Below are 25,531 nucleotides of genomic sequence, written 5' to 3'. Positions count from 1 at the left end.
CTGTGCTTTGTATCCTGAGGGCGCCGCCCCGCCCCCCATTCAACCAGGCCTGGCCCCTCCAAAGTCCAAGGCACCTCGATTCTGGGCCTGGGGTGGGGTGGGGGGCGGGACCTGGGCATCAGACCCTCGTCCACAGCCTCCAGGCAGCCCCGGCGAGGAATGGGGGTCTCCCCAGCCCCCTCCACCTCCTGGCCCCAGTCCCCCCACCCCCCCATTGTAAATCTATGTATTTAACGCGAGCTAGTCTTAACTCTGAGGTTGTAGCTCCTGGGGCACCCCCCAGCCTCCAGGCCCCTGACCCGTCCTGCGCCAGCCACCCACCCCCCCACCTCCGGGAAGGCTACTTCAACTTAAATAACTTTTTAAAATAAAACTGCAAATATAAATATCTTTCTTTCTCAAAAAATAGGATTTTTGCTTTTTTTTGTTGATTTTTAATGTTTTTTTTTTTCTTCTGTTTTTCCTTTCATTCTGTCTCGCCTCCAACCATTCTGGCTGCCTGGACTGTCCCCATCCAGGGAGGGGGCACCCTGAGGCCCCTGCCTCAGTGTCACCGCCTGTGAGATGACCGCTCCTGCCACGGCCCCGGGGACTGAACTGTGCAAAGAACCCCGTGCCCCACCTTCCCCACAGCCGCCCACTTCCAGGGAAAGACCCTGGAAGAGGCTGGGGGACCCCCCTTGGAAGGAAGCACAAAGACAGTGACAAGACTCCATGGCCACAATGGGGGGGTCTCCTGAGCAGACCACCCAGTGGGGGGCAGACTTTGGTATCGCCCGCTCGAGTCTGGCTGGCCGCAGGCCCACACCCGTGCCAGGCTGGGCCTGCTCTGGCATTTTACATTCACTGGTTTATAATTTTTTTTTCATTTTTAAAAACTTTTTTGCCTTTTTTTTTTTTTTTTCCTTAATCTCAAAAGGCAGGGGGGCGTCGTGGGGCAGAGGCAGGTAGCAGCAACAGCTAGTAGCAAAGATGCTTCTCTCTCTCCTGGGCCCCGCAGGCTGGGGGCCACTGCAGACGGGGGCTCCAGCCCGGCCCCCTCCCCGGCCCCCCGGGCGCCCCCGCCTGAAGCCCCGCCCCCAGCCTGGACCTCACTCCCGCTCTCTTGCACACACGCGCACACACGTCCACGCAACTTCACCATGAGAATGGAAATAACAATTTCGCATTGTTTTTCTTTTTTTTCTTTTTTTTTTTTTTTGTACCAGGCAGTTAAAAAAAAAAAAAACACCCCAAAAAAAGAAAACACAAAAAAACCCCAAACAACCAAACAAAAAAGCTTTTAGCTGTGTCCTTTCTTATGGAGTCAACACGACCCTCCTCAAATATCATTATTTTTTGTTTGTTTGTTTCCTGAAACGCGAGAATTCAGCAGGTATCTTTGGCAACACTTTATCACGACCTTAATTTAAAGAATAAAAATAAAATCGATTCACGTCTATATACAGTATGTGATTGCGCGGAGTCTGGGGAGGGCGGGGCGGGGCGGGGCTGGGCTGGGGGGGTCCCGGCTCTGGGCCCATGCAGAGGCTGTGGCCCCCAGGACGGGCGGGCAGTTAAGGCAAAGTGGGCGGGCAGGACAGGCGAAGCTGAGTGCGGAGCTAGGAACGAGGGTTTAGTGCAATCCCCGAGGTCTGTGTAAGTGTCGCGGTGGGCCGCAGCCCTTGTCCCTACGGAAGTCCCAGAGGGTTCCACCCCCCAAGTCCGGTCGCCCCCACTGGCCAGGACGACAGCTGTGATTTTAGAGTTGGTTTTATTGCGAGGGGGTGCATGGATGGGTAAAGTGGAAAGAGGGCTCCCCGCTCAGGGGGCCTCTCTGGGAGCTGGGGAGGGGTGCCCCTGGCCTGGGTGTTCAAGCTCCCTGCTCAGCCACGACAGATGCTTTTCTCTCCAGAACAGCTCGCCCTGTGACACTGGGATGTGAACGCAGCCGGGGTACTGTCACCCAGCCCCAGGGGAGAGGGGGGATCCTGAGACATTTGGAGGGGGCTGACAGGCTTAAGGGGGGGTGGGAAGGGAACCAAAACCATCCTGTAGAAACAATATGAAAATTGCCATCTTAAAAAGCTTCCCTTTAAAAATGAAAGAAAAAGAGACGAGAAGATGTGTGTGTCACAGAGAAGGGGTATGGGGAGGTGGGGGCAGGGAGACACCCCCCTTGGTTGGGCATTGACAAGAAGTCTCAGTGCAGCAGAGCGTCTATTTTCAGGGTCCCATGCTAGGCATTGCATATGCAAAAGGGGTGAGGGCATCCTGGCATCTGGCGACATAGTCTCCCCAACCCCGGCCCCTGTCCGTGGCCTGTGGCTCGGTCAACACCGGGCCTTGTAGGAGCCAGAGGTTGGGGGGAGGCAGGTCCCAGCCCCCTGGATTACAGTCAGTGCCTTTGAGAAAAAGAGGGGTGCCTGGGGTGGGGGGGGTGGTTCTAAGGCCCTGGAGGTGGGGGGCCCCTGTCACCCACCTCTACAGGGCAGGCGCATCCAAGGTCCAGCTCCTTGGTGGCCATGTGGGAGGACAGGCGTGTTGGAGGATTGGGGGGTGGCCGGGTGGGGATCGGGGTGCTCCGGCTGGAAGGCCCATCCCTGAGCTAGGGAGGAAGAAGGAGAGACCCCGTGGACAGAGACGGCCCTTTGTAGGTCTAGCGGGCACTAAGACCTCTTCACGTCAGAACCAAAAAAAGGGGACAGAAAGGGAGGGCGGGGGAAACACAGCACGGACACCCCACAGTCCTGCCTTCGAGGCTGACGTCCGGGGGTGAAGCACAAACACCTCGGGGCGTCTCCCAGGTCCCCTGCGATGGCTTCCTCCTGAACCCCCCTTCTCGCTTTTTGGGGAACAGAAGTGGATTCTACGTTTGTGGTGGGTTTTTTTTTTTATTATTTTGTACAAAAATAAATCGACTTTTAGGAATTTCTTCTGCTCTCGCTCTCTCTCTCGCTCTCTCTCTCGCTCGCTTTTTTTTTGTCTTTTCAACTTTTCATAGAAGTTGGTTGTAACTTGTAAACATGTTTTTAAATTAAGAATTAAGATAAAGTGTAGTACCCGTTCCGTTACAAAGTGCCAAGACTTCTAATGTGGTTGGTTGCCTTTTTTTTTCCTTCCTTTCGTTTTGTAAAATCTTTTTTTTTCTAGTTTGTTTTATTGCTTTTGTGACATTGGAATTTGTGGATTTTCTCTCTCTCCCCCTGTCCCTGCCATCACCAGACCCTGGGGTTCCTCTGATCATAACTCTGTTTATCCCACACTGTTGCCTGCTCCTCTGAGGAAAAGTATATTATTTATATATATATATCTCTCTCTATATATAAATTTTGTTTTTAAGGAGGAAAGAGAAAAAAAAATCTAAAAAGTGCTTTAAAAATTTGGGAGAGGGGGCTCGGGGGAGAGGACGAAGACAGAAGTTTTGAATCTCCAAACGTGGGGGTCTAGGTGGACCAGGCTGGGGTGGGGGGCGCCCTGAGGGGTGGTCCCTGGGGGTCCCGCCGGTTGTAAGTGCCGTGAAGGAAGGCGGCGGGAGCCCCCCCAGGAGCCATCCTGGTGCCCCACCGGGAACCCCAGTCCGATCTCCTTTCTCCAGGCCTAGAAATAAATAGGTTTGTGTCTCAGTGGCCAGGAGATGTGGGGCGGGCAGGGGGCCGCAGGCAGGGTTGGAGGCAGGGAGGCCATTGGGGAGATGGAGAGGGAGACCCCTCCCTTAGTAAGTGCCCTGAGGAAGGAGGGTGCGGATCGGGGACGGGGGCCCATTTTAACGTCCGCTCAGAGCAGACAGAAATCATTTAAGGTCTTGTCTGAAAGACTCATAGAAACCAGCGAGGGGAGGAAATTAAAAGCCCACCCCAGTACCCCCCCAGCCCCCCCACGTCTACCCTCACCCCAGCCCAGGGCCTCGGATCGGGCCCCAGGCCCCATGCCGGGTGCCCAGGGGGCTGTGCGGGGTCTCGGATTCCTTGTGTCCTACAAAAAACCCCAAACCAAGCCCCGAAACCCAGCGATGGGGTGGTGGGGGGAAGGGGAGCCAGGAAGGGCCGGGGCCTCTGTGGAGGGAGAAAAACGTCAGAAAGGAGGGAAATCTGAGAAAGCGCTACCCTAGATTCTGTGACGCGTCATATATATATATCTGTATATATATATATAGATATAGATATCTGTATATAGATAGATTTTCTTTTTTTGTGTTTTTGGGGGGGTGGTGGGTGATTTTTTTTCTCTCTCTCTGTCTCTCTCTCTCTCTCGGGTTTCTGTTTTCTCTTTTTGGTTTTTAGGCGAGTCCGGCTGTGAAGTTACCGTCGGTGGCGGCCCCGGGGCCACCTCCGCTGTCACCTCCTCCACCGGCGCCCGCTACATTCAACCGGCCCAAGCCGTCGGGGCTGGCCACGTCCTCGTCCTCGTCCTCGTCCTTAAAGTGCTTCTCCTGGCCGTTGCGCCGGGCGTCGGGGGAGCTGGGCTGGGCGGGGGCGCCAGGGGTCGCGGTGGCCCCCGGGCTGGGGTCGGGCCCCCCGCCCCGGACGCGGGGCTTGCGGCCGCGGCGCGAGGGGACACCGTTGCAGCCGTCTTTCTTGAGGTGTCTGTGCAGGTGGTCGGAGCGGACGAAGGTCTTGCAGCAGCTGTCGCACTGGTAGGGGCGCAGGCCGGTGTGCACGCGCATGTGGTTCTTCAGGTCGTAGTTGTGGGCAAAGGCGGCGCCGCACTGCTGGCACAGGTACGGCTTCTCGCCCGTGTGCTTCCGCATGTGCACCTTCAACTTGTCCTGCCTGTGGACGGGGCACGGGGCGGGCACGGTCAGCGGGGCCGGGGACCCCCGATCCCCGCCCAGGGACCCACACGGACGCGGCAGGCCCCGGACCGCCCTGGCAGAACACGGACCGTGCACCAGAGGTTTCGGCGCCCCGATGGGGACGGTCCCTTGAAACACGGAACGAATGGGGGCGACTTCGCATTCTGAACATCTGAAGAGGGGCTTGGACCCCACATGCTGTGCGGCCTTGGGAAAATGCTAAGCCTCTCTGAACCCAGTTTCCTTTCCTTTTTTAACTTTTTAAGAGACAAGGTCTAGGCCAGGCATGGTGGCTCATGCCTGTCATCCCAGCACTTTGGGAGGCCGAGGAAGGCGGATCACTTGAGGCCAGGAGTTTGAGACCAGCCTGATCAACATGGTGAAACCCCGTCTCCACTAAAAAAAAAAAAAAAAAAAAAAAATTAGCCGGGCATGGTGGCAGGCGCCTGTAATCCCAGCTATTAGGAAAGCTGAGGCAGGAGGATCACTTGAACCTGGGAGGTGGAGGTTGCAGTGAGCCAAGATCATGCCACTGCCTTCCAGCCTCGGTGACAGAACGAGACTGTCTCCAAAAAAAAAAAAAAAAAAGAGAGAGACAGGGTCTGGCTTTGTCCCCCAGGCTGGAGGAGGGCAGTGGCGTGATCACGGTTCCCTGAAGACTCGAACTTCTGGGCTCAAACCATCTCATATATATATATATATATATGTAAGTTTGAGAGATGGGGGTCGAGCTATGTTGCCCAGGCTAATCTCAAACTCCTGGGCTCAAGTGATCCTCTCGCCTCAGCCTCCCAAAGCTCTGGGATTACAGGTATGAGCCACCGTGCCCGTCCTGAACCCCCTTCCCTACCGCAGAAGGAGACAGCGGGCTTCTGCCACTCCATCCTGCCCCTACCCCTGAGGTATAGGACGAAGCCAGCCAGTGCCTGGTGCCTTCATTCATGCCACAGACCTTTGCCGAGTGCCTGCTGAGGGCCAGGCCCTGTTCCAGGTGCTGAAAATACCGCGGGGAACAAGACAGGCAAACATCCCTGCCCTCTTGAGGCTGGCGGTGGCCGAGGTGTTTGGTGACAGATAGGGTGACCAACTGTTCTGGTTTTAGCACTGCAAGTCCTGCATCCTGGGAAACCCCTCTGTCTGGGACAAAGTGGGGCAGTTGGTCACCCTAGTAACCGAGTCCCCACCCCATGGCACCCAGGACTGCCCACTCTCCCCTCACTTCAGCGTCACTCCCCTATCTGGGCTCCACCCTGACATGCAAAGCGTAAGCTACCTGGGGCCTTTGCAGGTGCTGTTCCCACTGTCTGGGGCACTTTCTTTTATCCTCCTGGATCTTCACAGTCAAATTTGGGCTCAAACGTCACCTCCTTCCCTAGCCCTGTCTCTATCCTCCTGCCATCATCATCTGACTCTTTTTTTTTTTTTTTTGAGACTGAGTCTCGCTCTATCTTCCAGGCTGGAGCGCAGTGGTGTGATCTCGGCTCACTGCAACCTCCGTGTCTCGGGTTCAAGCAATTCTCTTGCCTAGCCGGGATTACAGGCCCCTGCCACCACACCTGGCTCATTTTTGCATTTTTAGTAGAGATGGGGTTTCACCATGTTGGCCAGGCTGGTCTTGAACTTCTGACCGCAGGTGATCCACCCGCCTTGGCCTCCCAAAATGCTAGGATTACAGGCGTGAGCCACCACACCTGGCTGATTTTTCTTTTTTTTTTTTTTTTTTTGAGGCGGAGTCTCGCTCTGTCGCCCGGACTGGAGTGCAGTGGCCAGATCTCAGCTCACTGCAAGCTCCGCCTCCTGGGTTTACGCCATTCTCCTGCCTCAGCCTCCTGAGTAGCTGGGACTACAGGCGCCCGCCACCTCGCCCGGCTAGTTTTTGTATTTTTAGTAGAGACGGGGTTTCACCGTGTTAGCCAGGATGGTCTCGATCTCCTGACCTCGTGATCCGCCCGTCTCGGCCTCCCAAAGTGCTGGGATTACAGGCTTGAGCCACCGCGCCCGGCCGATTTTTCTATTTTTTTTTTTTTTTTTTTTTTTTTTTTTTTTTTTTTTTTTTTTTTTGAGCCAGAGTCTCGCTCTGTCGCCCAGGCTGGAGTGCAGTGGCTGGATCTCAGCTCACTACAAGCTCCGCCTCCTGGGTTCACGCCATTCTCCTGCCTCAGCCTCCCGAGTAGCTGGGACTACAGGCGCCCGCCACCTCGCCCGGCTAGTTTTTTGTATTTTTAGTAGAGACGGGGTTTCACCGTGTTAGCCAGGATGGTCTCGATCTCCTGACCTTGTGATCCGCCCGTCTCGGCCTCCCAAAGTGCTGGGATTACAGGCTTGAGCCACCGCGCCCGGCCGATTTTTCTATTTTTAATAGAGACAGGGTTTTCACCATGTTGGCTGGGCTAGTCTTGAACTCCTGACCTCAAGTGATCCGCCTGCCATGGCTTCTCAAAGTGCTGGGATTACAGGCGTGAGCCCCTGCACCTGGCTAGTCTCTCTTCCTTCTATTGATTTCCTTATTTCTCCTCTGTCTTCCTGACTGGACCATGAGCCTGGAGATAGCAGGGGTTGGCTGTGACTCGAGGGCCCCTCCCTACCCATCTCGCCCCACAGAGGCAGTGTGGACCCAGCTCAGCCTGGCGCCTTTAGCCTACAAAGGCAGTCACCATATCAGCCCTGGGGTGCCTGTGGCCTAGGTGGCTCCTGAACCCTTGGAATGTGGCCACTCTGAACTGATGTGTGCTGGAAGTGCAAAAGGCACCCCAGCTTCTGAAGACTTGATATGCAAAAGGTGATGTAAAATTGCTCACTGAGGATCCTGCATATTGACTACACATGGAAATGCATCTACTGCGTTAGGTAAAATGTTTCAAGTCACTTTTACCAACTCCCTTTGACTTTTCTTTGAACGGGGTTGTCAGAAAATGTAAAAATATGTAGGTGGCTTGCTGGCCAGGCGTTGTGTCTCATGCCTATAACCCCAGCACTTTGGGAGGCTGAGGCAGGCAGATCATCTGAGGTCAGGAGTTCGAGACCAGCCTGGCCAACATGGTGAAACCCCGTCTCTACTAAAAATACAAAAAAAAAAAAAATTAGCTGGGCGTGGTGGTGGGCACCTGTAATCCCAGCTACTTGGGAGGATGAGGCAGGAGAATCACTTGAACCTGGGAGGTGGAGGTTGCAGTGAGCTGAGATCGCGCCACTGCACTCCAGCCTGTGCGACAGAGCAAGACTCATCTCAAAAAAAAAAAAGTAGGTGTCTTGCCTATTCCCACTGCGTGATGCCAATCCATAATAATAAAGTGTACTCTTTCCTGGGATCCAGAGGGCAGGAGGGAGCCCTGGGTCTTAAGAGCCCTGGCTAGAATCTGACCTGTTCCTTGCTGCTGCCTATTGCGCCCCACATCTGAGCTACTTTTGAAAAAAGCTACTTTCTTCCTTGTCACACTCAACAGACTGAGGACTTCTTTAGTGTGGGGACTGGCAAACTCCTATTCATCCTCAAAGCCCTACCTTGAATGCCCCTCTATCTTTCCTAATTCCCAAAGACCTGGCTCCCCTCTGGGTTCCTCCAGCCCTAAGTCCCTTCTTCTGGGACCAGCTACAGAGCTGGTGTCCCTAACTTTAACCCCTCCTTGGCTCTGTTGCCCTGAGGGTCAAGGCCTGGCTCTGCAACCAGATCCCTACCTTATCTCTAGCCTTGCTGCCCCACTGAAGCCAACAGAACATGGTAACTTGCTAACAGAACCCTGGCCTAACAGGTCTGTTACCAACCTCCAGGCCTCTGGTTTACTGATCACCTTCTGCAAAGCCCACGGAGAGGTCTCCAGGCTGCCGTGCCCAGATCTGGCACAGGGCCGGGGTCACAGAGGGGATGGCAGCCACTAGGTTTTTCTAGAACTGTACAGAGACTCCCCAGATGAGCCTGGGAGGCCCAGAGAGATGAAGAGACTTGCCTGGGGCTGCACAGCAGGCTAGAGGGCCACACAGAGGTGGGGTGGGGGCGGAGGTATCCCTAGTTTCATCACCCCGAGCCCCAGCCTGGGTAATTATAGCCCCGGCCACCACAGGCCCCACTTACTCAACGCCCTGCTGTGACTCAGAGGGGCCTTGGGCTCCCGGGCTTTTGGAGGGTGGGGGTGCTGGTGCCCTGGGGAGGGGGGATCCGGGCACAGGGTGGGGGAAAAGAGGAAGCAGGTGGGTCTAAATTGGGGTGGAAGAGGCCTCAACAATTGTCCCTCTCTAAGCCTCAGTTTCCCTGACTGAGGGGATCAGCCCTGGGTTGGGTGGGATAGCCAGCAGTGCCCGAGTCAGAATGAAACCAGGTCTGTGGCCTGTGGCCTGTGGCCAGGGAGGCAGGGCGGGAGTCACCACCTTCGCTCAGCCCGGTCCCCTCTGCAGACCCCGGTTCTCTGCACCCCACCAAGCTGCTCTTCCTGAGCTCAGAAACGAACCCACAGTGAACCCTGCCTGGAGGAAGAAGAGTCACCCCAAGACCTCCAGTACCCCAACCTCACCAAGGAGGGGCAAGCCACCAGCTACACTGCCTGCCTCCCAAAGTGCCCTTTGCCCCCTGCCTGGCACTCCTGGGCGCCGGAGTCCAGGCCGCACCCTCCTCTCCTGGCCTGCTGGGGAGGGGGCCGAGGTGCTGGGGAGGGGTCAGTACCAGTTCCTGTCCCCATGGGGTGCGGCTGGGAAGCTGGGACAATGGCCTCTTTCTTCAGCCTCGGTGGGCGTGGCTGGGGGAACCCCAGGGCAGGCGGGGGGCAGGGGGTGGTGCTGAGTCACCCAGCCTGGCCAGGTCCCTGCCTGTCAGCCCCCTGCCCCCACCGCTACAGCCGTGGGGATCTACGAGGCCTAGCCAGCCACCTCTGGACTCCTGAGACCAAATCGCAAACTGCCCCGACCTGGCCTTGAACTCCTGCTGTTTAGGGACCAAGCCCTGTGGCTCCCACAGGGGCAAGGTGATCTTTCAAGCTGAGCTGGCCTCACTGGCTGTTCCCTCTGCCTGGAACGCCCTTTCCTACAGCTCCTTCGGGTTCCAGCAAGGCCTGTCCCCGGCGCCTAGAACAGGCCTGGCACCAGCAGATGCTTCATAAATGTTGGCTGATTGAAGCAAATTACCCAGGCTCAAGGGAAACTCAGACACCGCTCAACAGCCTGGGCTCTCCCTCCCTAAGCCTGAGGTTCTGTCACCCTCTCCCAAAGCAGAAAAAGAAAAAAATCCAAAAGCGCAGAAGAGAAGAACCAGCCCTCCAGGGAGGAAGAGCGACTGTACCTTCCCGCCCACCTCCCACAGCTCAACCCTGTCCGGCACGCTTTGCATATGACGTGGCTGTCATCTTATGTCTGGCCTGCGCTGTCACCCACTGGGATGTCCACACACAAGGGCAGGGCCTGGTCTAGGTTGTTGTTAACAGGCACGTGGGTTAGGGAAGCGGTGGCTTTGGGCCCAAGAGGTGGGGTGTGTCTGTGTGCGTGTGTGTGCATGTATGTCTGTGGGTGCATGTTTGCAATGTCTGCACATATGTGTGTGTATGTCTGTGCATGTACATGTCTGTGTGCATGTGTCTGCGTGCATGCTTCTATGTGCAAGTGGTGTGCATGTGTCTGCATGTGTCTGTGTAGCATGTGTACGCATGTGCGTCCGTGCATGTGTGCGTGTGCACGTGTAGTGCATGTGTGCGTGTGCGTCTGTGCATGTGCAAGTGGCATGCATGTGCGTGTGCATGTGTATGTGCGTGTGTCTGCCTGTGTCTGGATGTGTACCTGGCATGCCTGTATCCGCGTGCGTGTCTGCGCGTGCACATGTCTGTGTACGTGGCATGCATGTGTCTGTGTGTATGTGCATATGTGTATCTGCATGTCTGTGTGTCTTGTGTGCGTCTGTGTACGTGGCACGCGTGGGTGTCTCTGTGTGCGTGTGTGTGTCTGTGCGTCTGCGTGCATGTGTGCGTGCGGTGCAGGGAGAGAGCGCGGAGGGCACTGCGAGGGGCCGATGCCGGGGCAGGGAGCAGGGCGGCGCCTCCCCCGCGGCGGCAGCTCACCTGGTGAAGCGGACCTTGCAGATGTTGCACTCGTAGGGCTTCTCGCCCGTGTGGGTGCGGATGTGCCGCGGCAGCTTGCCGGCGCCCTGGATGACCTTCTCGCAAATGGGGCACTTCTGGAAGGCCTTGGCTCGGATCTTCTTCTCCACCTTCTGCGACCAGGCCGGGTAGACGTCGCCGTCGTGCGCGCCGCTGAAGTACTTCAGGTAGTAGTCCATGACGCCCTTGTCGTCGGCCCGCGACTCGTCGTCGCTGTCCCCCGCCGCGGCCCCCGCCCGGCCCACCGAGGACATCATCTGCTGCAGCAGCGTGCTGGCCGCCAGCCCGTCCACGTCGGGCCCGTCCCCGTCCTCGCCCTCGGCTGCTCCCGACAGGAAGCCCGGAGAGTCGCCCGGCTCGGGGGCCGCCTCCGACAGCGAGGCGGCCTCCTCCTCTCCGCCCCGGCCGTAGTGGCCGTTCTGCGTGGCGGCCGGCGGGGCCACCGGCGGCGGAAAGAGACCCCCGGCGGGGGCGTCCTCATCCCGCTCCGGCCACAGACCCGGGTTGCTGTCGCCCTCGTCCCCGTCCCCCGTCGGGGGTCGCTCGGCCGGGGGGCCCGGCCCATAGAAGTCTAAGCCGTTGCAATCGCCCGCGGCCACGGCGGCCACAGCGGCGGCCACGGCCTCCTTGGTGGCATCCAGGTCATCATCGGACGCCCCGAAGGCGGACCACGGGAAGCTGGCAGCGGCGGCGGCGGCCGCGGGGGGCAGGCTGTTCATGGGGTTGCTCTGGAAGAACTCGAGGTACTCCTTGGCGCGGAGGAGGTTGCGCTGATCAATTTGATCTACAAGGTCCAGCTGCCCGGCGTCGGCGCCCGCGTCGGCCGCCAGGATCTGCCGGTCCAGGAGGTCGGCGCACACGTGGCTCACGGCGGGGATCTCCAGCAGGCGGGCGGCGCTGAGGATGTCACCCACGTTGGCCGTGCTGACGGTGAGCGTGGCCGTGTAGGCGAAGTCCATGAGCGCGGTGAGTGCCTCGGCGCTGACGAAGTCGATCTCGTACACGTTCTGCTGGTCCACCACCGCGCCCGACGTGAACAGCTTCTTGAAGTACTGGCTGCAGGCGGCCAGCACCGAGCGGTGCGTGGGGAACTCGCGGCCCTCCACCAGGATCACCACGTCGCACAGCAGGCCCTGCGTCCGCTGCTCGTTCAGCCCACTCAGGATGTCGCTGCTGTGGTCGGGGAACGGGATCCCGATGGGGCCGTCCACGCCGCCGGCCATCTTCCGCGCCGAGACCTGCAGCAGTGGGGAGGAAGAGGGCGCTCGTGAGTAGGGGTGCGGGGGTTCCTATGCCCACTGACGAGGGCCCGAGGCCCTTGAGAAGCAGCGCTCCACCCTGCTTCCCCACCCTCGGATTCCCACCTGCACGTAAAGGCAGTCAGATGTCACGCCTTTCCAGCCCAAGCTTCCCCAGCTGTGCACCAAAGCGATACATGTCCTGCCTCCAGCCTCTTTTCTTTTTTGGTGTGTCTTTAGTAGAGAAGAGCTTTCATCATGTTGGCCAGGCTGGTCTCAAAACCCTGGCCTCGGCCTGGCTGGGTGGCTCACGCCTATAATTCCAGCACTTTGGGAGGCCGAGGAGGGCGAATCATGAGGTCAGGAGATCAAGACCATCCTGGCTAACACAGTGAAACCCCGTCTCTACTAAAAAATACACAAAATTAGCCGGGTGTGGTGGCGGGGGCCTATAGTCCCAGCTACTCGGAGGATGAGGCAGGAGAATGGCATGAACCAGTGAGCCGAGATCGCACCACTGCACTCCAGCCTGGGCGACAAGCGAGACTCCCTCTCAAGAAAAACAAAACGCCGGGTGTGGAGTCTCACGCCTGTAATCCCAGCACTTTGGGAGGCTGAGACAGGCGGATCACGAGGTCAGGAGATCGAGACCATCCTGGCTAACACGGTGAAACCCCATCTCTACTAAAAATACAAAAAATTAGCCGGGCGTGGTGGTGTGTGCCTGTAGTCCCAGCTACATGGAGGCTGAGGCAGGAGAATGGTGTGAACCCAGGAGGCAGAGCTTGCAGTGAGCCGAGATGGTGCCACTGCACTCCAGCCTGGGCGACAAAGCGAGACTCCGTCTCAAAATAAAAAAGAAAAACAAAACAAAACAAAACAAAAAACCCTGGCCTCAAATATCCAACCGCCCCTGCCTCCCAAGGTGCTAAGATTACAGGCATGAGTCACTGCGCCCGGCCAAGACTCAGTTTTCCATCTGTGCATGAAGATAGCCAGATGTCCTGGCTCCCCAGCCTCAGTTTACCCAGCAGTTCCCAAGGGCAGTCAAATGTCCTATTCTCTAGCCTGTTTCCCCAGATGTGCATGAGAATGGTCAGATGTCCCGCCTCCCCCAGCCTGTCTCCCCCGCTGTGCACAAAAGCAGTCAGATGTCCTGTCTCCAGCCTCAGTTTCCCCAGCTGTACAGGAAGGCAATCAGGTGTCCCACTCCCAGCCTGTTTCCCATCTGTACACAAAGGCGGCCAGATGTCCTGCCTCTAGCCTCAATTTCCCCAGCTGTGCATGAGGACAGTCAGGTGTCCCGCCCCCCACCAGCCTCAGTTTCCCCAGCTGTGCCCAAGAGCAGTCAGATGCCCTGTTCTGTCTCATCAGCGTGAGATTATGCCGGCAAAACCCACACTGGGCGCTTAAGTGTCACAGGCACACTGGCACCACCCCTCCCAGGAAGACCCCCGGGAATGCCTGTTGAAAGGGGACTTTGAGGCCGGGCTCACTGCTCACACCTGTAATTCCAGCATTTTTGGGAAGGTGAGGTGGGCAGATCACTTGAGGTCAGGAGTTCAAGACCAGCAAACAGCCTGGCCAACATGGTGAAACCCTGTCTCTAATAAAAATACAAAAATTAGGCTGGGTGCGGTGGCTCACACCTGTAATCCCAGCACTTTGGGAGGCCGATGCGGGCGGATCACCAGGTCAGGAGATCAAGACCATCCTGGCTAACATAGTGAAACCCCATCTCTACTAAAAATACAAAAATAGATGGGCATGGTGGCACGCGCCTGTAATCCCAGCTACTCAGGAGGCTGAGGCGGGAGAATCGTTTGAACCCGGGAGATGGAGGGTGCAGTAAGCCAAGACTATACCACTGCACTCCTGCCTGGGCCACACAGCGAGACTCCATCTTAAAAAAAGAAAAAAAAAAAATCAGCTAGGCGTGGTGGCGCGTGCCTGTAATGCCAGCTACTCGAGTAGGAGGCTGAGGCAGAAGAATCACTTGAACCCGGGAGGCAGAGGTTGCGGTGAGCCTGGATGGAGCCACTGCACTCCAGCCTGGACAACAGAGCAAGACTCCATCTCAAAAAAAATAAAAATAAATTAAAAAAAAAAGGACTGGGCGCTGTGGCTCACACCTGTAATCCCAGCACTTTGTGAGGCCAAGGTGGGGGGATCACATAAGGTCGGGAGTTCAAGACCAGCCTGACCAACATGGGGAAACCTCGTCTCTACTAAAAATACAAAATTAGCCGGGCGTGGTGGCACATGCCTGTAATCCCAGCTACTTGGGAGGCTGAGGCAGGAGAATCGCTTGAACCTGGGAGGCGGAGGTTGCGCCATTGTACTCCAGCCTGGACAACAAGAGTGAAACTCCTTCTTGGATAAATAAATAAATAAATAAATAAGGAAAGGGCACTCCAAGGTGCTATGGGAGCACACAGTAGGTGCTCGAGAAAAGTGCCCTGATTTGAGCCGTTTTCCTATTGGTCTGAGCATGAGCTTCGGCCGATACAGAGGGGAGGCCATGCAGTGACCTTTACAAAACATCTACTTTGGCCGGAAGCGGTGGTTCACGCTTGTGATCCTAGCACTTTGAGAGGCCAAGGCGGGTGGATCACAAGCTCAAGAGATCGAGACCATCCTGGGCAATATGGTGAAACCCCATCTCTAACAAAAAATTAGCTGGGCGTGGTGGCTCACGCCTATAGTCCCAACTACTCGGGAGGCTGAGGCAGGAAAATCACTTGAACCCGGGAGGTAGAGGCTGCAGTGAGCCACCTAGATTGCGCCACAGCACTCCAGTCTAGTGACAGAGCGAGACTCCGTCTCAAAAAAAAAAAAAAACCCACAACAACAACACCACCACCTAACATCTACTTCCCGCCAGTTCCACCCGAACCCCACCAGCAACACCCACTCCATCGTGGGCTGAGGCCCCTTGCCCGAAGCCCCACCATGAGGACACAGTTGCACCCGAACTCAAACCGGGAGTGGACCTAAGAGCCGACCCCTTGACCTCCCCAACCCTGACTCCTGCCTCCTGGTGGGGCCTGGTTCTTTTCAGGGGGCTCTGAGTCAGCAGGAAGGGGTGTGGCAGCCCAGGCACAGGGACCCAGTGCCGAAACCCAGACGAGGTCAAGGCCATCGTGGGTGTGCCCCGTCCGGGCAGGGCCAGTGACTCTGCAGGCTAAACCCCTTCCTGCCCCTCAGATCCCCCAGCACAGGGCTCAGCCCCAGCTGTGAGTAACAGAGACCAGGCTGTAGCCCCGGAAGAGCAGGGAGCTGGGGGAACCCCTATCCACCTCCTGCCTGCCCACAGGCCTGCCTGGCAGCCCCTCCTCAACTCTCAGCCGCCCCAGCTGAGCTGTTCAGTCTCAGGTAAGGCCTTGGCCCTCTCTGGGCCTCAGTCGCCCTATCTGTCAAATGGGCAGAGGTTTCGGGCAGCGCCGGGCCCTGGGGGGACTGTGTCTGTCCCACCCCTTTCTCCCCCTCCCTTTTTTCCGCCTTCCCCTGGGCTGTGACTCATCCACCCACTCAGAGCTTGTGCAACCCTCTGGCCCCTGTCCCCACCCCTCCGCCCTCTCCTGGGAGCCCCCGGCTGCCCCAAGTCACCCAGCACAGCTCACATTCCTCCAGGCCGGCCGGTGGCTCTGGGGCCAGAGCCTCTGGGCAAGGCCCCTGGGGAGAGGGCCTGAGCCGGGCCTTTCACAGCCTCCTCCAGGCCACCGGACCCTCCTGTCCCCCAGCCCGGCAGCCCAGGCAGGCTCTGACGCTGACGGGCTTGAGCCAGGCCCCACGAGGGAGGCACGGTGTCGGTCCAGCCGGACCCAAAGCCCGGGGCCCTCAGCGCGAGGCCTGAGCTGCCGGGCGACACAGAGGCCTTTGTGAGCTTGCTCAGTGCCACCACGCTCCCCAGGCCCCTCCACCCGCCTTCCTTCCCTCCTTCCAGCCTCGGCCCAGGGCCCAGCTGCTCAGCGCCCCCGTCCACTCCAAGGCCTGCGGTGGGGCGGTGGGCTCAGATGTGGCTGCTGGGAGCAGGGAGGGCAGGAGGGGGGCGACCCCACCCAAGGCTCGGTCCTAGGAAGCCTCTGAGGAGCCCCCTTCGGTGGTGTCCACCCCCTGCCACCATCTGCCGTCTGGCCCCGGGCCGCGGGGAGTGCGTGAGCAGATGGAGCTCCGGATCAGACGGGCCCGGGCCCTCCTGCCCACCCCTGCATGGGGCAGACCTCTGACCCAGGCCACCAACGCCCCAAGATGGCCACCCCGGGCCTGCTGGGCCACTCTTCCCCTCAGGTGACCAAGGCCCCTGCTGTGGAGTGGCTGGGAGGTATCTTTCCTGGGTCCTGGAGGATGGGCCCAAAATAATCCAGGTGGCTGAGCCACCTCCCGGAGACCTCACCAGTGTGAAGACTCCATCTCCAGGTTGGGTCCGGGGGTCCCAGTCTCTGCCCTCTCCAGCCTGGGACCCTGTCTTGGGCCCCTATTCCCCCCTAAATATCACTGAGGCCCTCCTTCGAAGCAGTCAGGCCCCGGGTGATGTCAGCCAAGGAAAGCCCCCATGAGAGGACCATGGCCACGTTTTACAGATGAGAACACCGGGGCCCAGAGAGGCCTGCAGCCTAAGGATACCTGGCAGGGCTGACTCCCAGGGGCTGGGGGCCAGAAAATGATGGAGGGGCCGGCCCCCCACCCACTCAGGCCCTGCCCTTACCCTGGAAACTAAACTCACTCTGAGACAACTGACCCACGCCCTCATTCAAGGAACACAAGCCACCTGCTGGCCACGCCCTGCGCCACTGCCCCCACCTGGGCCTCCTGGAGGCCTCCCCTAAGGAAAAGGCCGAAGACCTTCCCTCCCTGACGAGAAAGGGGGAGGCCGGGCCCAGGCAGAGCACCCTCAGGGGGGCTGCAAAGTCTTGGCAATAGAAAGTCCCCAAGTGCTGAAGCCCCACTGTGCGCCCGACACACATGCCTCCGGAGGTGGCGGTTTCATCCCCTCCTCCGGGAAGCCCCGGCCGCACGCCAGCCAGGTTCCCACCCCTGCCGGCCAGGGTCCCCTGGGCTCGGCCCACACCCACCCGGGGCCCCATCTTTCATCACAACTCCTCCCCCGCGCTGGCCTCCGTGGGATTTCCGGGGCTGCTCGGTGCTGACTCGGCGGCCGAGGGGCAGGCCCTGGCAGGCCCCTCCTGGGCTGGAGGTGGGGCGCCCTCCTCCCGCTGGGCCACTCCCAGGGAGGGCGGCGCACAGTAGGGGCGCAGCAAACTGCTGGATAAACCAGAGACAGCCCACGCCCGGGCCCGCCCAGCTGGCTTCAGGGCATACTCAGAACTAGGGGGCGGTGCAGCCTACCAGTCCCACCTCCCGTCTAACCTAAGGGTCACTTGCTGTAGTGTCTGTCAAGAGCCACGACACCCAGGCCGCATTTTGGCCTCCTCTGTGCTCCCAAACTAACTGGGCACCTTCACTTCGTCTTCCCAGGTCCCTGAGAGGCTCAGAGAGGTGAGGTGGTCCAGTCGAGGTCACACAGCAGCCCTCTGACCTGGGCGGCTGCCACTCCCAGTTCTGCTGGGGATGGGCCGTGAGCGCAGAAGCTCCCTGACACGGCTCAGGGAGTAGCAGGTGTCGCCCAGGAAGGACCCCAGCATCCCGAGACAGGCATCCCAGCACAGGGAACATCAGGAACTGAGGCCTGGAGGCGGGCGACAGGGGAAGGGGGACCGGCTGAGAGGAGGCTGCATCGCTAGTGCAGGGTGTGGGAGCCAGGGGCCTCCCCAAGGTCACATGACAAGGTGAGGGCTAGGCAGGTAACTGCCACCCGCCACCTTCCCCAAGGCCACTTCCTGGAGCAGGGGGCTGTCTAATGAGGGGCTCAGGGCCCCCAACCAACCCTCTGCCCAGGGAGAGCAGAGAACGAGGCCAAAGGGACCTCTCACCCCTCCTACGTGCTGCACAGAACAGCTCGGGTTCAAGCCTCGGTTCCCCACCTCCACGCTGTGTGACCTTGGGCAAGATGCGAGACCTCTCTGAGCCTCTCTCCTGGGGGATGGGGGTCGTGACAGTAGAAAGGGGCCCCCCACTGTGGTCAGGCTCCCCGCTCACATCCATTCAGCAAACTTAGCCCAGGGACCTACTGCGCGCCACAGCCAGTCCCCAAAACACATCGCCAGGCCGTTCACCACCCCTCATGGATGGGAACTTTGCTCCTGAATGCTATTCCGGGAATTCAGTCCCCTCCTCACCTACCAAGGGAGTGAGTGGTGGGGTCTGAGGAGGAAGCTGGAAGGGGAAACCAGGCCCAGAGAGGGTGGGCGGCCAGCCCAAGGTCACATTGCAAGCCTGGTGTGCAGGTGCGGCTGCCAGGCCCGCACCCGGCAGCCCCCGCCCCCTCCCCGCCCAGAGGCCTGTGTTGCAAGGTTAGTCCCGACGGGTAACCCCGCCCTGACCTGGTGCCAAGCCCCGCCTGGCCCAGTCCTCGGCCTGGGTTTAATGGGACAGGAATGCAGTGTCCCGATCGGGGGGCACCAACGGCCTGGGGTGGCTGACAGCTGCCAGCCCGCCCCCTGCCCGCCTGCCCTCGCCCGCAAGCCTCCCTCTGGGCCAGACATGGAGCAAACAGGCCCTCGGCCATTTTACGTGTCCATTTATTGCCCTAAATGGGGAGGGGCTTCCTGCCCGGGACTTAAAGGGCCAGAGGCAGGAAGGCGGCGGGGGCCCAGTGGGAAGTGTGATGGCGGGGATGGGGGCAGCGATGAGGAGGCCAGAGGGATCCTATCTGACGCCCAACTCATGGGTGGGACTGAGGCCCACCCTGTTCCCACACTCTGAGGTGTCATGGGCCAGGAAGCCCAGACTGCAGCCCGAGCCCAGGTTCCAAGAGAAAGCTTCACAACTTGACAGTGGAGGGGCTGAGCCTCCCGTCACGGGGGGCAAGCAAGGCCAGACTTTCAGAAGCCCGTCCTTGTCCACCCTGCCATCAGCCCAGGCTGCACCTGCTTAGCCGAGATGCCTGTGAGAGGCCGGGGTGACCTCTCGCTCCCTCCCCTGAGGGAGGCCTGCTCGTCACCTGGAGATACCTGCCCCACCCCCACCCTCTCCTGAGCAGGTGGAAGGCTCAGCCTGGGAGGCCAGCGGCCTGCAGAATCCGGCCGGATCCTTCTCTCAGGCATCCTGATAGGTGGGATGGGGCTTGTTTTCCAGTCAAACCAGAAAGGCGTGGGTGGCGACACTTCCACTGAGTGGCCGTCCACAGCCTGCTGGGGGGACAGATGGAGGGGCCGGTCCTTTGGCCACGCTCCTCCCGAGCGCCGGATTCTCTGAGGGGCGCCTTCTGCGCTTTGGGGCTCTGGATTCGGTGCTGGGGGCCCAAGGGCCAGAGCCGCTCCTCCGAGTAGCTGGGGGAGGCTGGGCCTCAATAATCGCCCCAGAGACCCACGGTATGCGCCGGCGCCCACAGCGCTGGAAGGCAGGATCTGTGTCCGTGCCCCATTTTGCAGATGGGGAATGGGATCAGAGAGGGGGAGCAGCTTGGCCAGGGTCACACAGCAGAACTGGAATTTGAGGCCGTCCGTCTGGCTCCGGCCTGCCTGACTAGTCCTCCCACAGCTCCTTTCATCCCCTTTCCTGGCCCCCGGATACCAGCAGGAGATAAAATCCCCCTACCCTGGGGGCTGAGAGGAAGGACGGCTTATTCTCATACCCTCAGAGTCGCCTTGCAAGGGAGCCCGGGGCAAGGCTGGAGTCCAGCTGACATGGGCCGCACAGGGAGGGGCCTCTGCCCCTACAGCTCTCAAGACAGCTCCCCACCGGCCTGACACAGTGCACAGCAGTCGCTCAACAAACATTCCCAAGGCCCCAGTAAGCGAACCCTCTAGGGCTGACGACCATCTCCCCACTGTACCGATGGGAAGACTGAGGCTGGCAGAGGGGGGGTGACTGCCCGGGGTAGGCCCAAGGGCTGGGCTGGGATTGGACCATGCTCACCCCCACCCAAGCTCGTTCCTCTGGTCCTTGTTGCCCAGGGCTACCGCAGGGCGGTTTATGGTCTGGCAGGTGACAGGTAAGGGGGCAGGTGTCTCACGCAGCTCTGACCCACCCCCCACACTCAGGTCTCTGCCATGCCCTGAGCTGACTGGGAGTTTCCGCCACAGAGGAGAAAAGACAACACGGGTGACTTTGCAGGCACCAGCTGGGGGACCCTCCTCCGTCCCATGCACACAGTGCACCCCGGCTGCAGGGGTCACGGGGCTCGTCCAATGTCGCAGAGCAAGTGTGCCGGCATTCCAACCCCAGGAGCCCTCCTTGGAGCATCTGGGCTGCGGAGGGCAGGCTCTGGTGAGGTGACCTCGGTCTCCTCTGGTCGTAAAACCCAGAGCCTTGCTCGGCAGGACTGGAGAGGGGCCTCGTATGCACGTGCGCCAGCAAGGGCCTGCCTGGTGAGGCAGGGAGGCGAGAGGGCTGTGGCTCGTGCTGTGTGACCTTGGGAGCCATGCTGGCCCTCTCTGAGCCTCAATGTCATCTTCGGACACAGGGTTTAATAAGCCTGTGTCGGTGACGCTCCATTTGCAGGCAGGTGCCTGCAGTTGAGCCTCTACTGCCAACCTCTGGCCCTGCTCAAAGACAGGTGGGCAGGCGCCCCTCGGCCACCACACGGAGGGAGGAGACTTTGGACAGGCCCCGAGCTGGAAGGATGGTGCACAGGGGGCAGCTCTGACTCCACCTGGGTGACCTTGGGCCGCTCTCTGCTTCCCCTTACACCTCAGTCTCCCCTGCCCAGCACCAGCACCTGCTCCGAGGCTTGCTCTAACCTCCGGAGTTTCCAAGCTCACATGCGACCTCCCCTCCTGGCCTCAGTTTCCTCCTCCTATGGCAATGGGGATCTGCCACCAGGTGGACCCAGCTATAGGTCAGAGGGACTCAAGGGAAGAAAACAAACAAACAAACAAACAAAAAAACCCAGCAGGGACTGTGATCACCCCAGGAACCTTTCCCACCAGGCCCCAGACTGTGCTCTGCCTCGGCCGGGCCTCAGTCTCCCGCACAGAGCAAAGGACCCATCCACCGCCTGCGGCCGCCCGCGGGCCTCTGCCGATGCGTGGCTGCCCGCCCGGACCCGGGTGCTGACTGGCCATCACGCAGCCAATCGGAACTGAATAATAAATACCCCCCGGACCGACCCACGGATTAAAATGTCACTGTCCCGGTTGGCTCTTCTTTCCTTCCTTAGACTTCGCTTTTACAGCGGCCGGCTCCTGCCCCCCCTTCTCCCCCAGGCTCTGTCTCCACAGCGATGGCTGGTGGTAAACAGAGGCCCCGGCCTCGCCATAGGTGCTCTCGGGGCCCCGTGGGGGGTGGCCCTCGGGGACAAACGCCCCCGGCCTGAAGCCCTCAGGCTCCCGCAGCAGCAGGGCTGGGCCTAGGCCTGGCCTGGCCTGAGCCCCTGCCCCAGCCTGGCCTCCCCGGGACCTCTCCCAGACCAGCTTGCCAATAGGAAGTGATCGGCCGGTGGTGGGGAGGCACCCCCAGTGTGGGAGCGGCACGCTCAGGGTTACGCCCTGGTCCAGTTCTGGGGTTGGGGTGGGGGGGCTGACACGGAATCCCGACGCCCTCTCCGGAGGCAGCTGGCAGGGAGGTGGGGGGGCCCAACGAGCTCGCCACCCATGGGTGAGCCAGGTGGGTACCGCGGGTGGCAGGGGCACCAGCACCTCTGTGACTTCCGCCGCCTGGCTAGGGGGGAGAGGAGGTGCTGCCTCCCCCCGCCTCGCCGCCAACTCCTGGCTGCATTCCGCCAACATTTAGTGGGCGCCGACTGGGTGCCCGGGCCCCGGTGGACAGCACCCTCCCGCCGCGGCCCACCGTGCGCCCCCGCCAGCCAGCCCGGGCAGCGCCTCCCAGAACCCGCAGAGGCCCGGGCCCTGGGGGGGCACCCGCTCCTGCGCTCGGCGCAGCCCCCGGCCAGGCTCCCAGGCCCGGGGGGACTGGGTCTCCCGCCCGGGAGGTAGGGAGCGGGAGGGAGGGGGCCGGATCCCACCAGCTCCCCCCTCCCCTGCCCGGGCTCAGGCTTCGCACGTGGTGGTGGCGTCAAGGGGAAGGAGGGGGGGTCCGGGCCAGAGGAGACGGGGTCACGCGCTTTGGGGGCGCGGACGGCGGGGACTGGGGTGCTCTCTCCGCCCCCTCCCACGGGTCGGAGCCGGACGGCCGTCCGGGCAGGGCGAGGGGCCAGGCCGGGCCCCCCACCCGGGGCTGAGTCAGGCCCGGGCGGGGGCAGGAAGCGGCCCCCTCCCCCGCCCTGGCCGCAGCGCGCGGCCCCCGCTCGGCCCGCGGGCCCCCGCCGCCTCGCCCGCGCGGGGGGCTCCTACCTCCTTCCCGGGGCAGCGGCGAGGGGGCCCGGCCCCGGCGGCGGCGGTGGCGGCGGCTGCGGCTGGGCTGGCTCCCTCCGAGGGGCCGGGAGGCGGCAGTGAGCCTGGCCCCGCGCCACCCCCCGCCGCCGGCGGCCAATCCCCACCCGGGCTGGGGGGAGGGCGATGCAAATTACCCCGGATCTGGGTCCGCCCGCCCGCCTCCCCCACGCCCGGGCCCGGCCTGCGCTAGGCCGCGCATCCCCGGGCTCGCCTGCACCGCGCGGCCGCCCGGGCCGCCGCCCTCCCCGGGGAGCGCGGGGAGGGTGACCCCCCCCACGGGCGGGGGGCCGAGGGAGGGGGGCTGGGGACGGTTACACAACCAGGCGGGGAGGGGCCCCGGGGCGGGGAGGGGGCCGGCCCGCGGGCCGCGCAGCCGGAAGCCGGGACCGCCACCGGCCCCCGGCGAGGGGAGCCCGGCTCCAGGCCCCGCCCCCGGGCCGGCTGGCCCCGCCCCAGCGCCGCGCCGCGCGATCGGCCCTCGCCCATTGGCTCTCCAGCCTGCCGCTCACCGCCCCTCCTCCGCACCGCCCCTACCCGCGGGCCGCGGCGGGCTGCCGGCGCGGGGCACCCTGGGACTTGTAGTCCAAGCCGCTTGCCACCTGCCGGCTGCAAACGGCGGGGGGACTACGACGCCCAGAGGTCCCCGCGGTCCCGCCCGCCCACCCGAACACCCCACCCCTTCCCCCTCCTTTCCAAAGCCCCCCTCCCTGTTTTTTCAGCCCCCCTCCCCCCCATCCCCCATGGAGCTCAATCCTGGCCAACTCCAACGTATGCACGCAGCACCGAATAGGCCCCCGGGGGGCGAGAGCGCCCCTCGTCTTCAGCTGGAAACTTAGCAGGCGACGCGCCCCCCTATCTCCCCACGCCGGCTCCCCCCACCCTCAATGCAGCCCTGCTTCCCCTCCCCCGCTCCCCGCGCGCCTGGGAGCCCCGAAAAGCCATGCACCCGGGTTGGGGGGGGCTGGCGCACAAGCCCATGCACTTAGCCCCCAATCTCCCCTTCCCGGGCGGCACCCCCTCCCCGCGCTCGGGATCCAGGGCGCCTCCAGCCTCCGGGCAGCTGCCAACCACCCCCTCCTCTGAAACTTGGGGGAACGTCCCCGGCCCCCTGGATCTCCCCTTCCCGAGGGGGCAGCGGTGGGCGCAGCGACCCCCGCTCGTCCCCGCCCTGCACTCCGTGCCGCGGGCCGCGCCGGGCGCTGACTTACCTCGCGGGGCCGGGCCGGGGCGCGCGGGGCCGGGGCCCGGAGTTGGGACTGGGCTCCCTCGGCCGCTCGCCTCCGGGGTCCGCGGCGCTCGCTCTGCCCGCGTCGCGCTGCCCTGGTCGCTCCCTCGCGCGGCGGCGGCGGCGTCACTGCCCCTACAGTAACTGTACAGTACAGCCAAAGCCCCGTATGATGCTCGCGACTCCCTTCCTGGTTTCTCCGAGGGCAAGAGGGGTCCTCCCTTGTCTTAAAGGTGCCGCAGCCGCCGGCCCCCCCACGCCCAGCCCGCCCCCCCCCAGCCCGGCCTCGGAGGCCAGAACAGGCTCGGCAGGTCCCCTCTTGCCACGTCTCTGCCCTCCCGTGGGGCTTCGCCCGCTGCGCCGGGGAGACCGGGCTGTTATTAGGTTTTGTCAAGTGGGGGGGGGTCCGGCCCGCCCCGGCGCGCCCCCCCGCCTCTGACCTCTCCGCCCCGCCGCGCGGCGCCGTGCCAGCTTGCCAGCTTATCTGGCCCCAGAGCTCCCCGGGGCGCGGGGGGAGCGGGCCCCCCGGGGTGGAGGGGGGGGTAGGGGCCTCCAGATAAACAGGCCCCCAGCCTCTGCGCAGGGGCGGGGTGCGGGGGGGCGCGGGCTGTGCCCCCGACGCCCGGGGCGTGGCAGGATGGCAGCGGGGGCGGGGAGCGCGGTGCGCACAGCGAGGAGCGACGCGGGCGTGTGGGTCGCGCGGCCCGGGCTGCCGGGGGTGGGTGGGGGGCGAGGCGGTAGGCCCCCCCCCGCAGGCCAGATGCTGGGCCTCCCCGGGCCTCAGTGGGACTTGCCGCGCCGGGGACCCTGAGGGGTGGCCTTGCCAAGGACGGCTCGGGTCCGCGGGGCTCCCGGGTCCCTAAATGAAACCACCAACCTGCCCTCCCGCGATTATATAAAGGAGTCGCCTCCACCCCGCTGCGCTAGGGGCGTCATCGGGGGAAGGGGTTGGCGAGGGGCGGGGAGGGCGGTTGTTTTCCCGGCTTCGCGAGTTCCCCCACCCGGCTGCGGGCCGCGGGGCGGGACGGGGACCGGACCCTGGACGCCTGGGTCCGCGCGGGCTGCTCCTTGGCACAAGGGGGTCTGCATGACTCGCGAGGGGCGGAGGTGGGAAGTGGGGAGGCGTTGGCCCAGCTCTTTCTTTTTTTTTCCCCTGTCCGTTTCTCCCACTTCCTCCCCGGTCGTGGGAGAGGTCCGGCGGGGGACGGGGAAGGGGGAGGAGGGCACGAGTGGCGAGAACGTCCTGGCCTGGCCCGGGGAGGGCTGGCTGGTGCGACCAGGCGCCTGGGGGGCTCCGGGACTCAGTTTCCCCTTCCTCATTCCTCCGGACCGGGAGTGCTGACAGCTGCTTTAGCTGCCGTTTACTGAGCACTTATCCAGTGGGTGACCCTGTTCCGGTGCTCACTGTGCCTTCATTCTAACCTAATCCCAGGGTCATTATTATGTTTTATTATTATTTGTCATTCTTAGTACCACCACCACCTGACAGCGGGAACTACCACCGGTCTGGGTGTAGTGTACCCAGCCTGTCCTCTGACTTCAAAGCTTCTCCTGCGAGAAACACAGTTTATAACTTCTTCGCACAATTTATTAAAAGCGCCTTTCAACACCCAAACGGGTTGAATTGGCTTTTGTAATAATCTGGCTACGAGGGGAAACCCGGGAGGGCCCCCCGGAGGGGAAGTGGACTGTCTCAGGACTCGCAGCCTGAAACCAGCCGAGTAGGTGGGAAGGGACCCAGGGAGGGGTCGCTTGGATCTAGGATGAGGGTGTCACCCGGGGACTTTGCTCCAAGGACCCTGCCTTGGATAGAAGCCCTTCCT

General features: G+C 61.6%; 1 protein-coding gene across 3 annotated transcripts; it reads right to left on the bottom strand.

Moving 5' to 3' along the window:
* Positions 1–878: 878 nt before the first annotated feature.
* On the bottom strand, positions 879–24,571 carry ZBTB7A (zinc finger and BTB domain containing 7A). 3 transcript variants are annotated; one of them, XM_033197690.1, is made up of 3 exons: positions 24,149–24,571; positions 10,810–12,086; positions 879–4,751 (listed from the first exon to the last, which is right to left on the bottom strand). In XM_033197690.1, exons 2-3 carry the CDS (start codon positions 12,069–12,071, stop codon positions 4,259–4,261), a joined length of 1,755 nt encoding a protein of 584 aa, XP_033053581.1. In that variant the 5' UTR covers positions 12,072–12,086; positions 24,149–24,571; the 3' UTR covers positions 879–4,258. The 3 variants fall into 3 exon arrangements, with proteins under 3 accessions (XP_033053581.1, XP_033053578.1, XP_033053579.1); XM_033197687.1 differs by lacking the exon at positions 24,149–24,571 and adding an exon at positions 23,692–24,125; XM_033197688.1 differs by lacking the exon at positions 24,149–24,571 and adding an exon at positions 22,442–22,899.
* Between the last annotated feature and the right edge of the window lie 960 nt (positions 24,572–25,531).

This window comes from Trachypithecus francoisi, unplaced genomic scaffold (assembly GCF_009764315.1).
Source record: "Trachypithecus francoisi isolate TF-2019V2 unplaced genomic scaffold, Tfra_2.0 Lachesis_group5, whole genome shotgun sequence".
Lineage (NCBI taxonomy): Eukaryota > Metazoa > Chordata > Mammalia > Primates > Cercopithecidae > Trachypithecus > Trachypithecus francoisi.
This window is presented reverse-complemented; position numbering and strand designations above follow the sequence as displayed.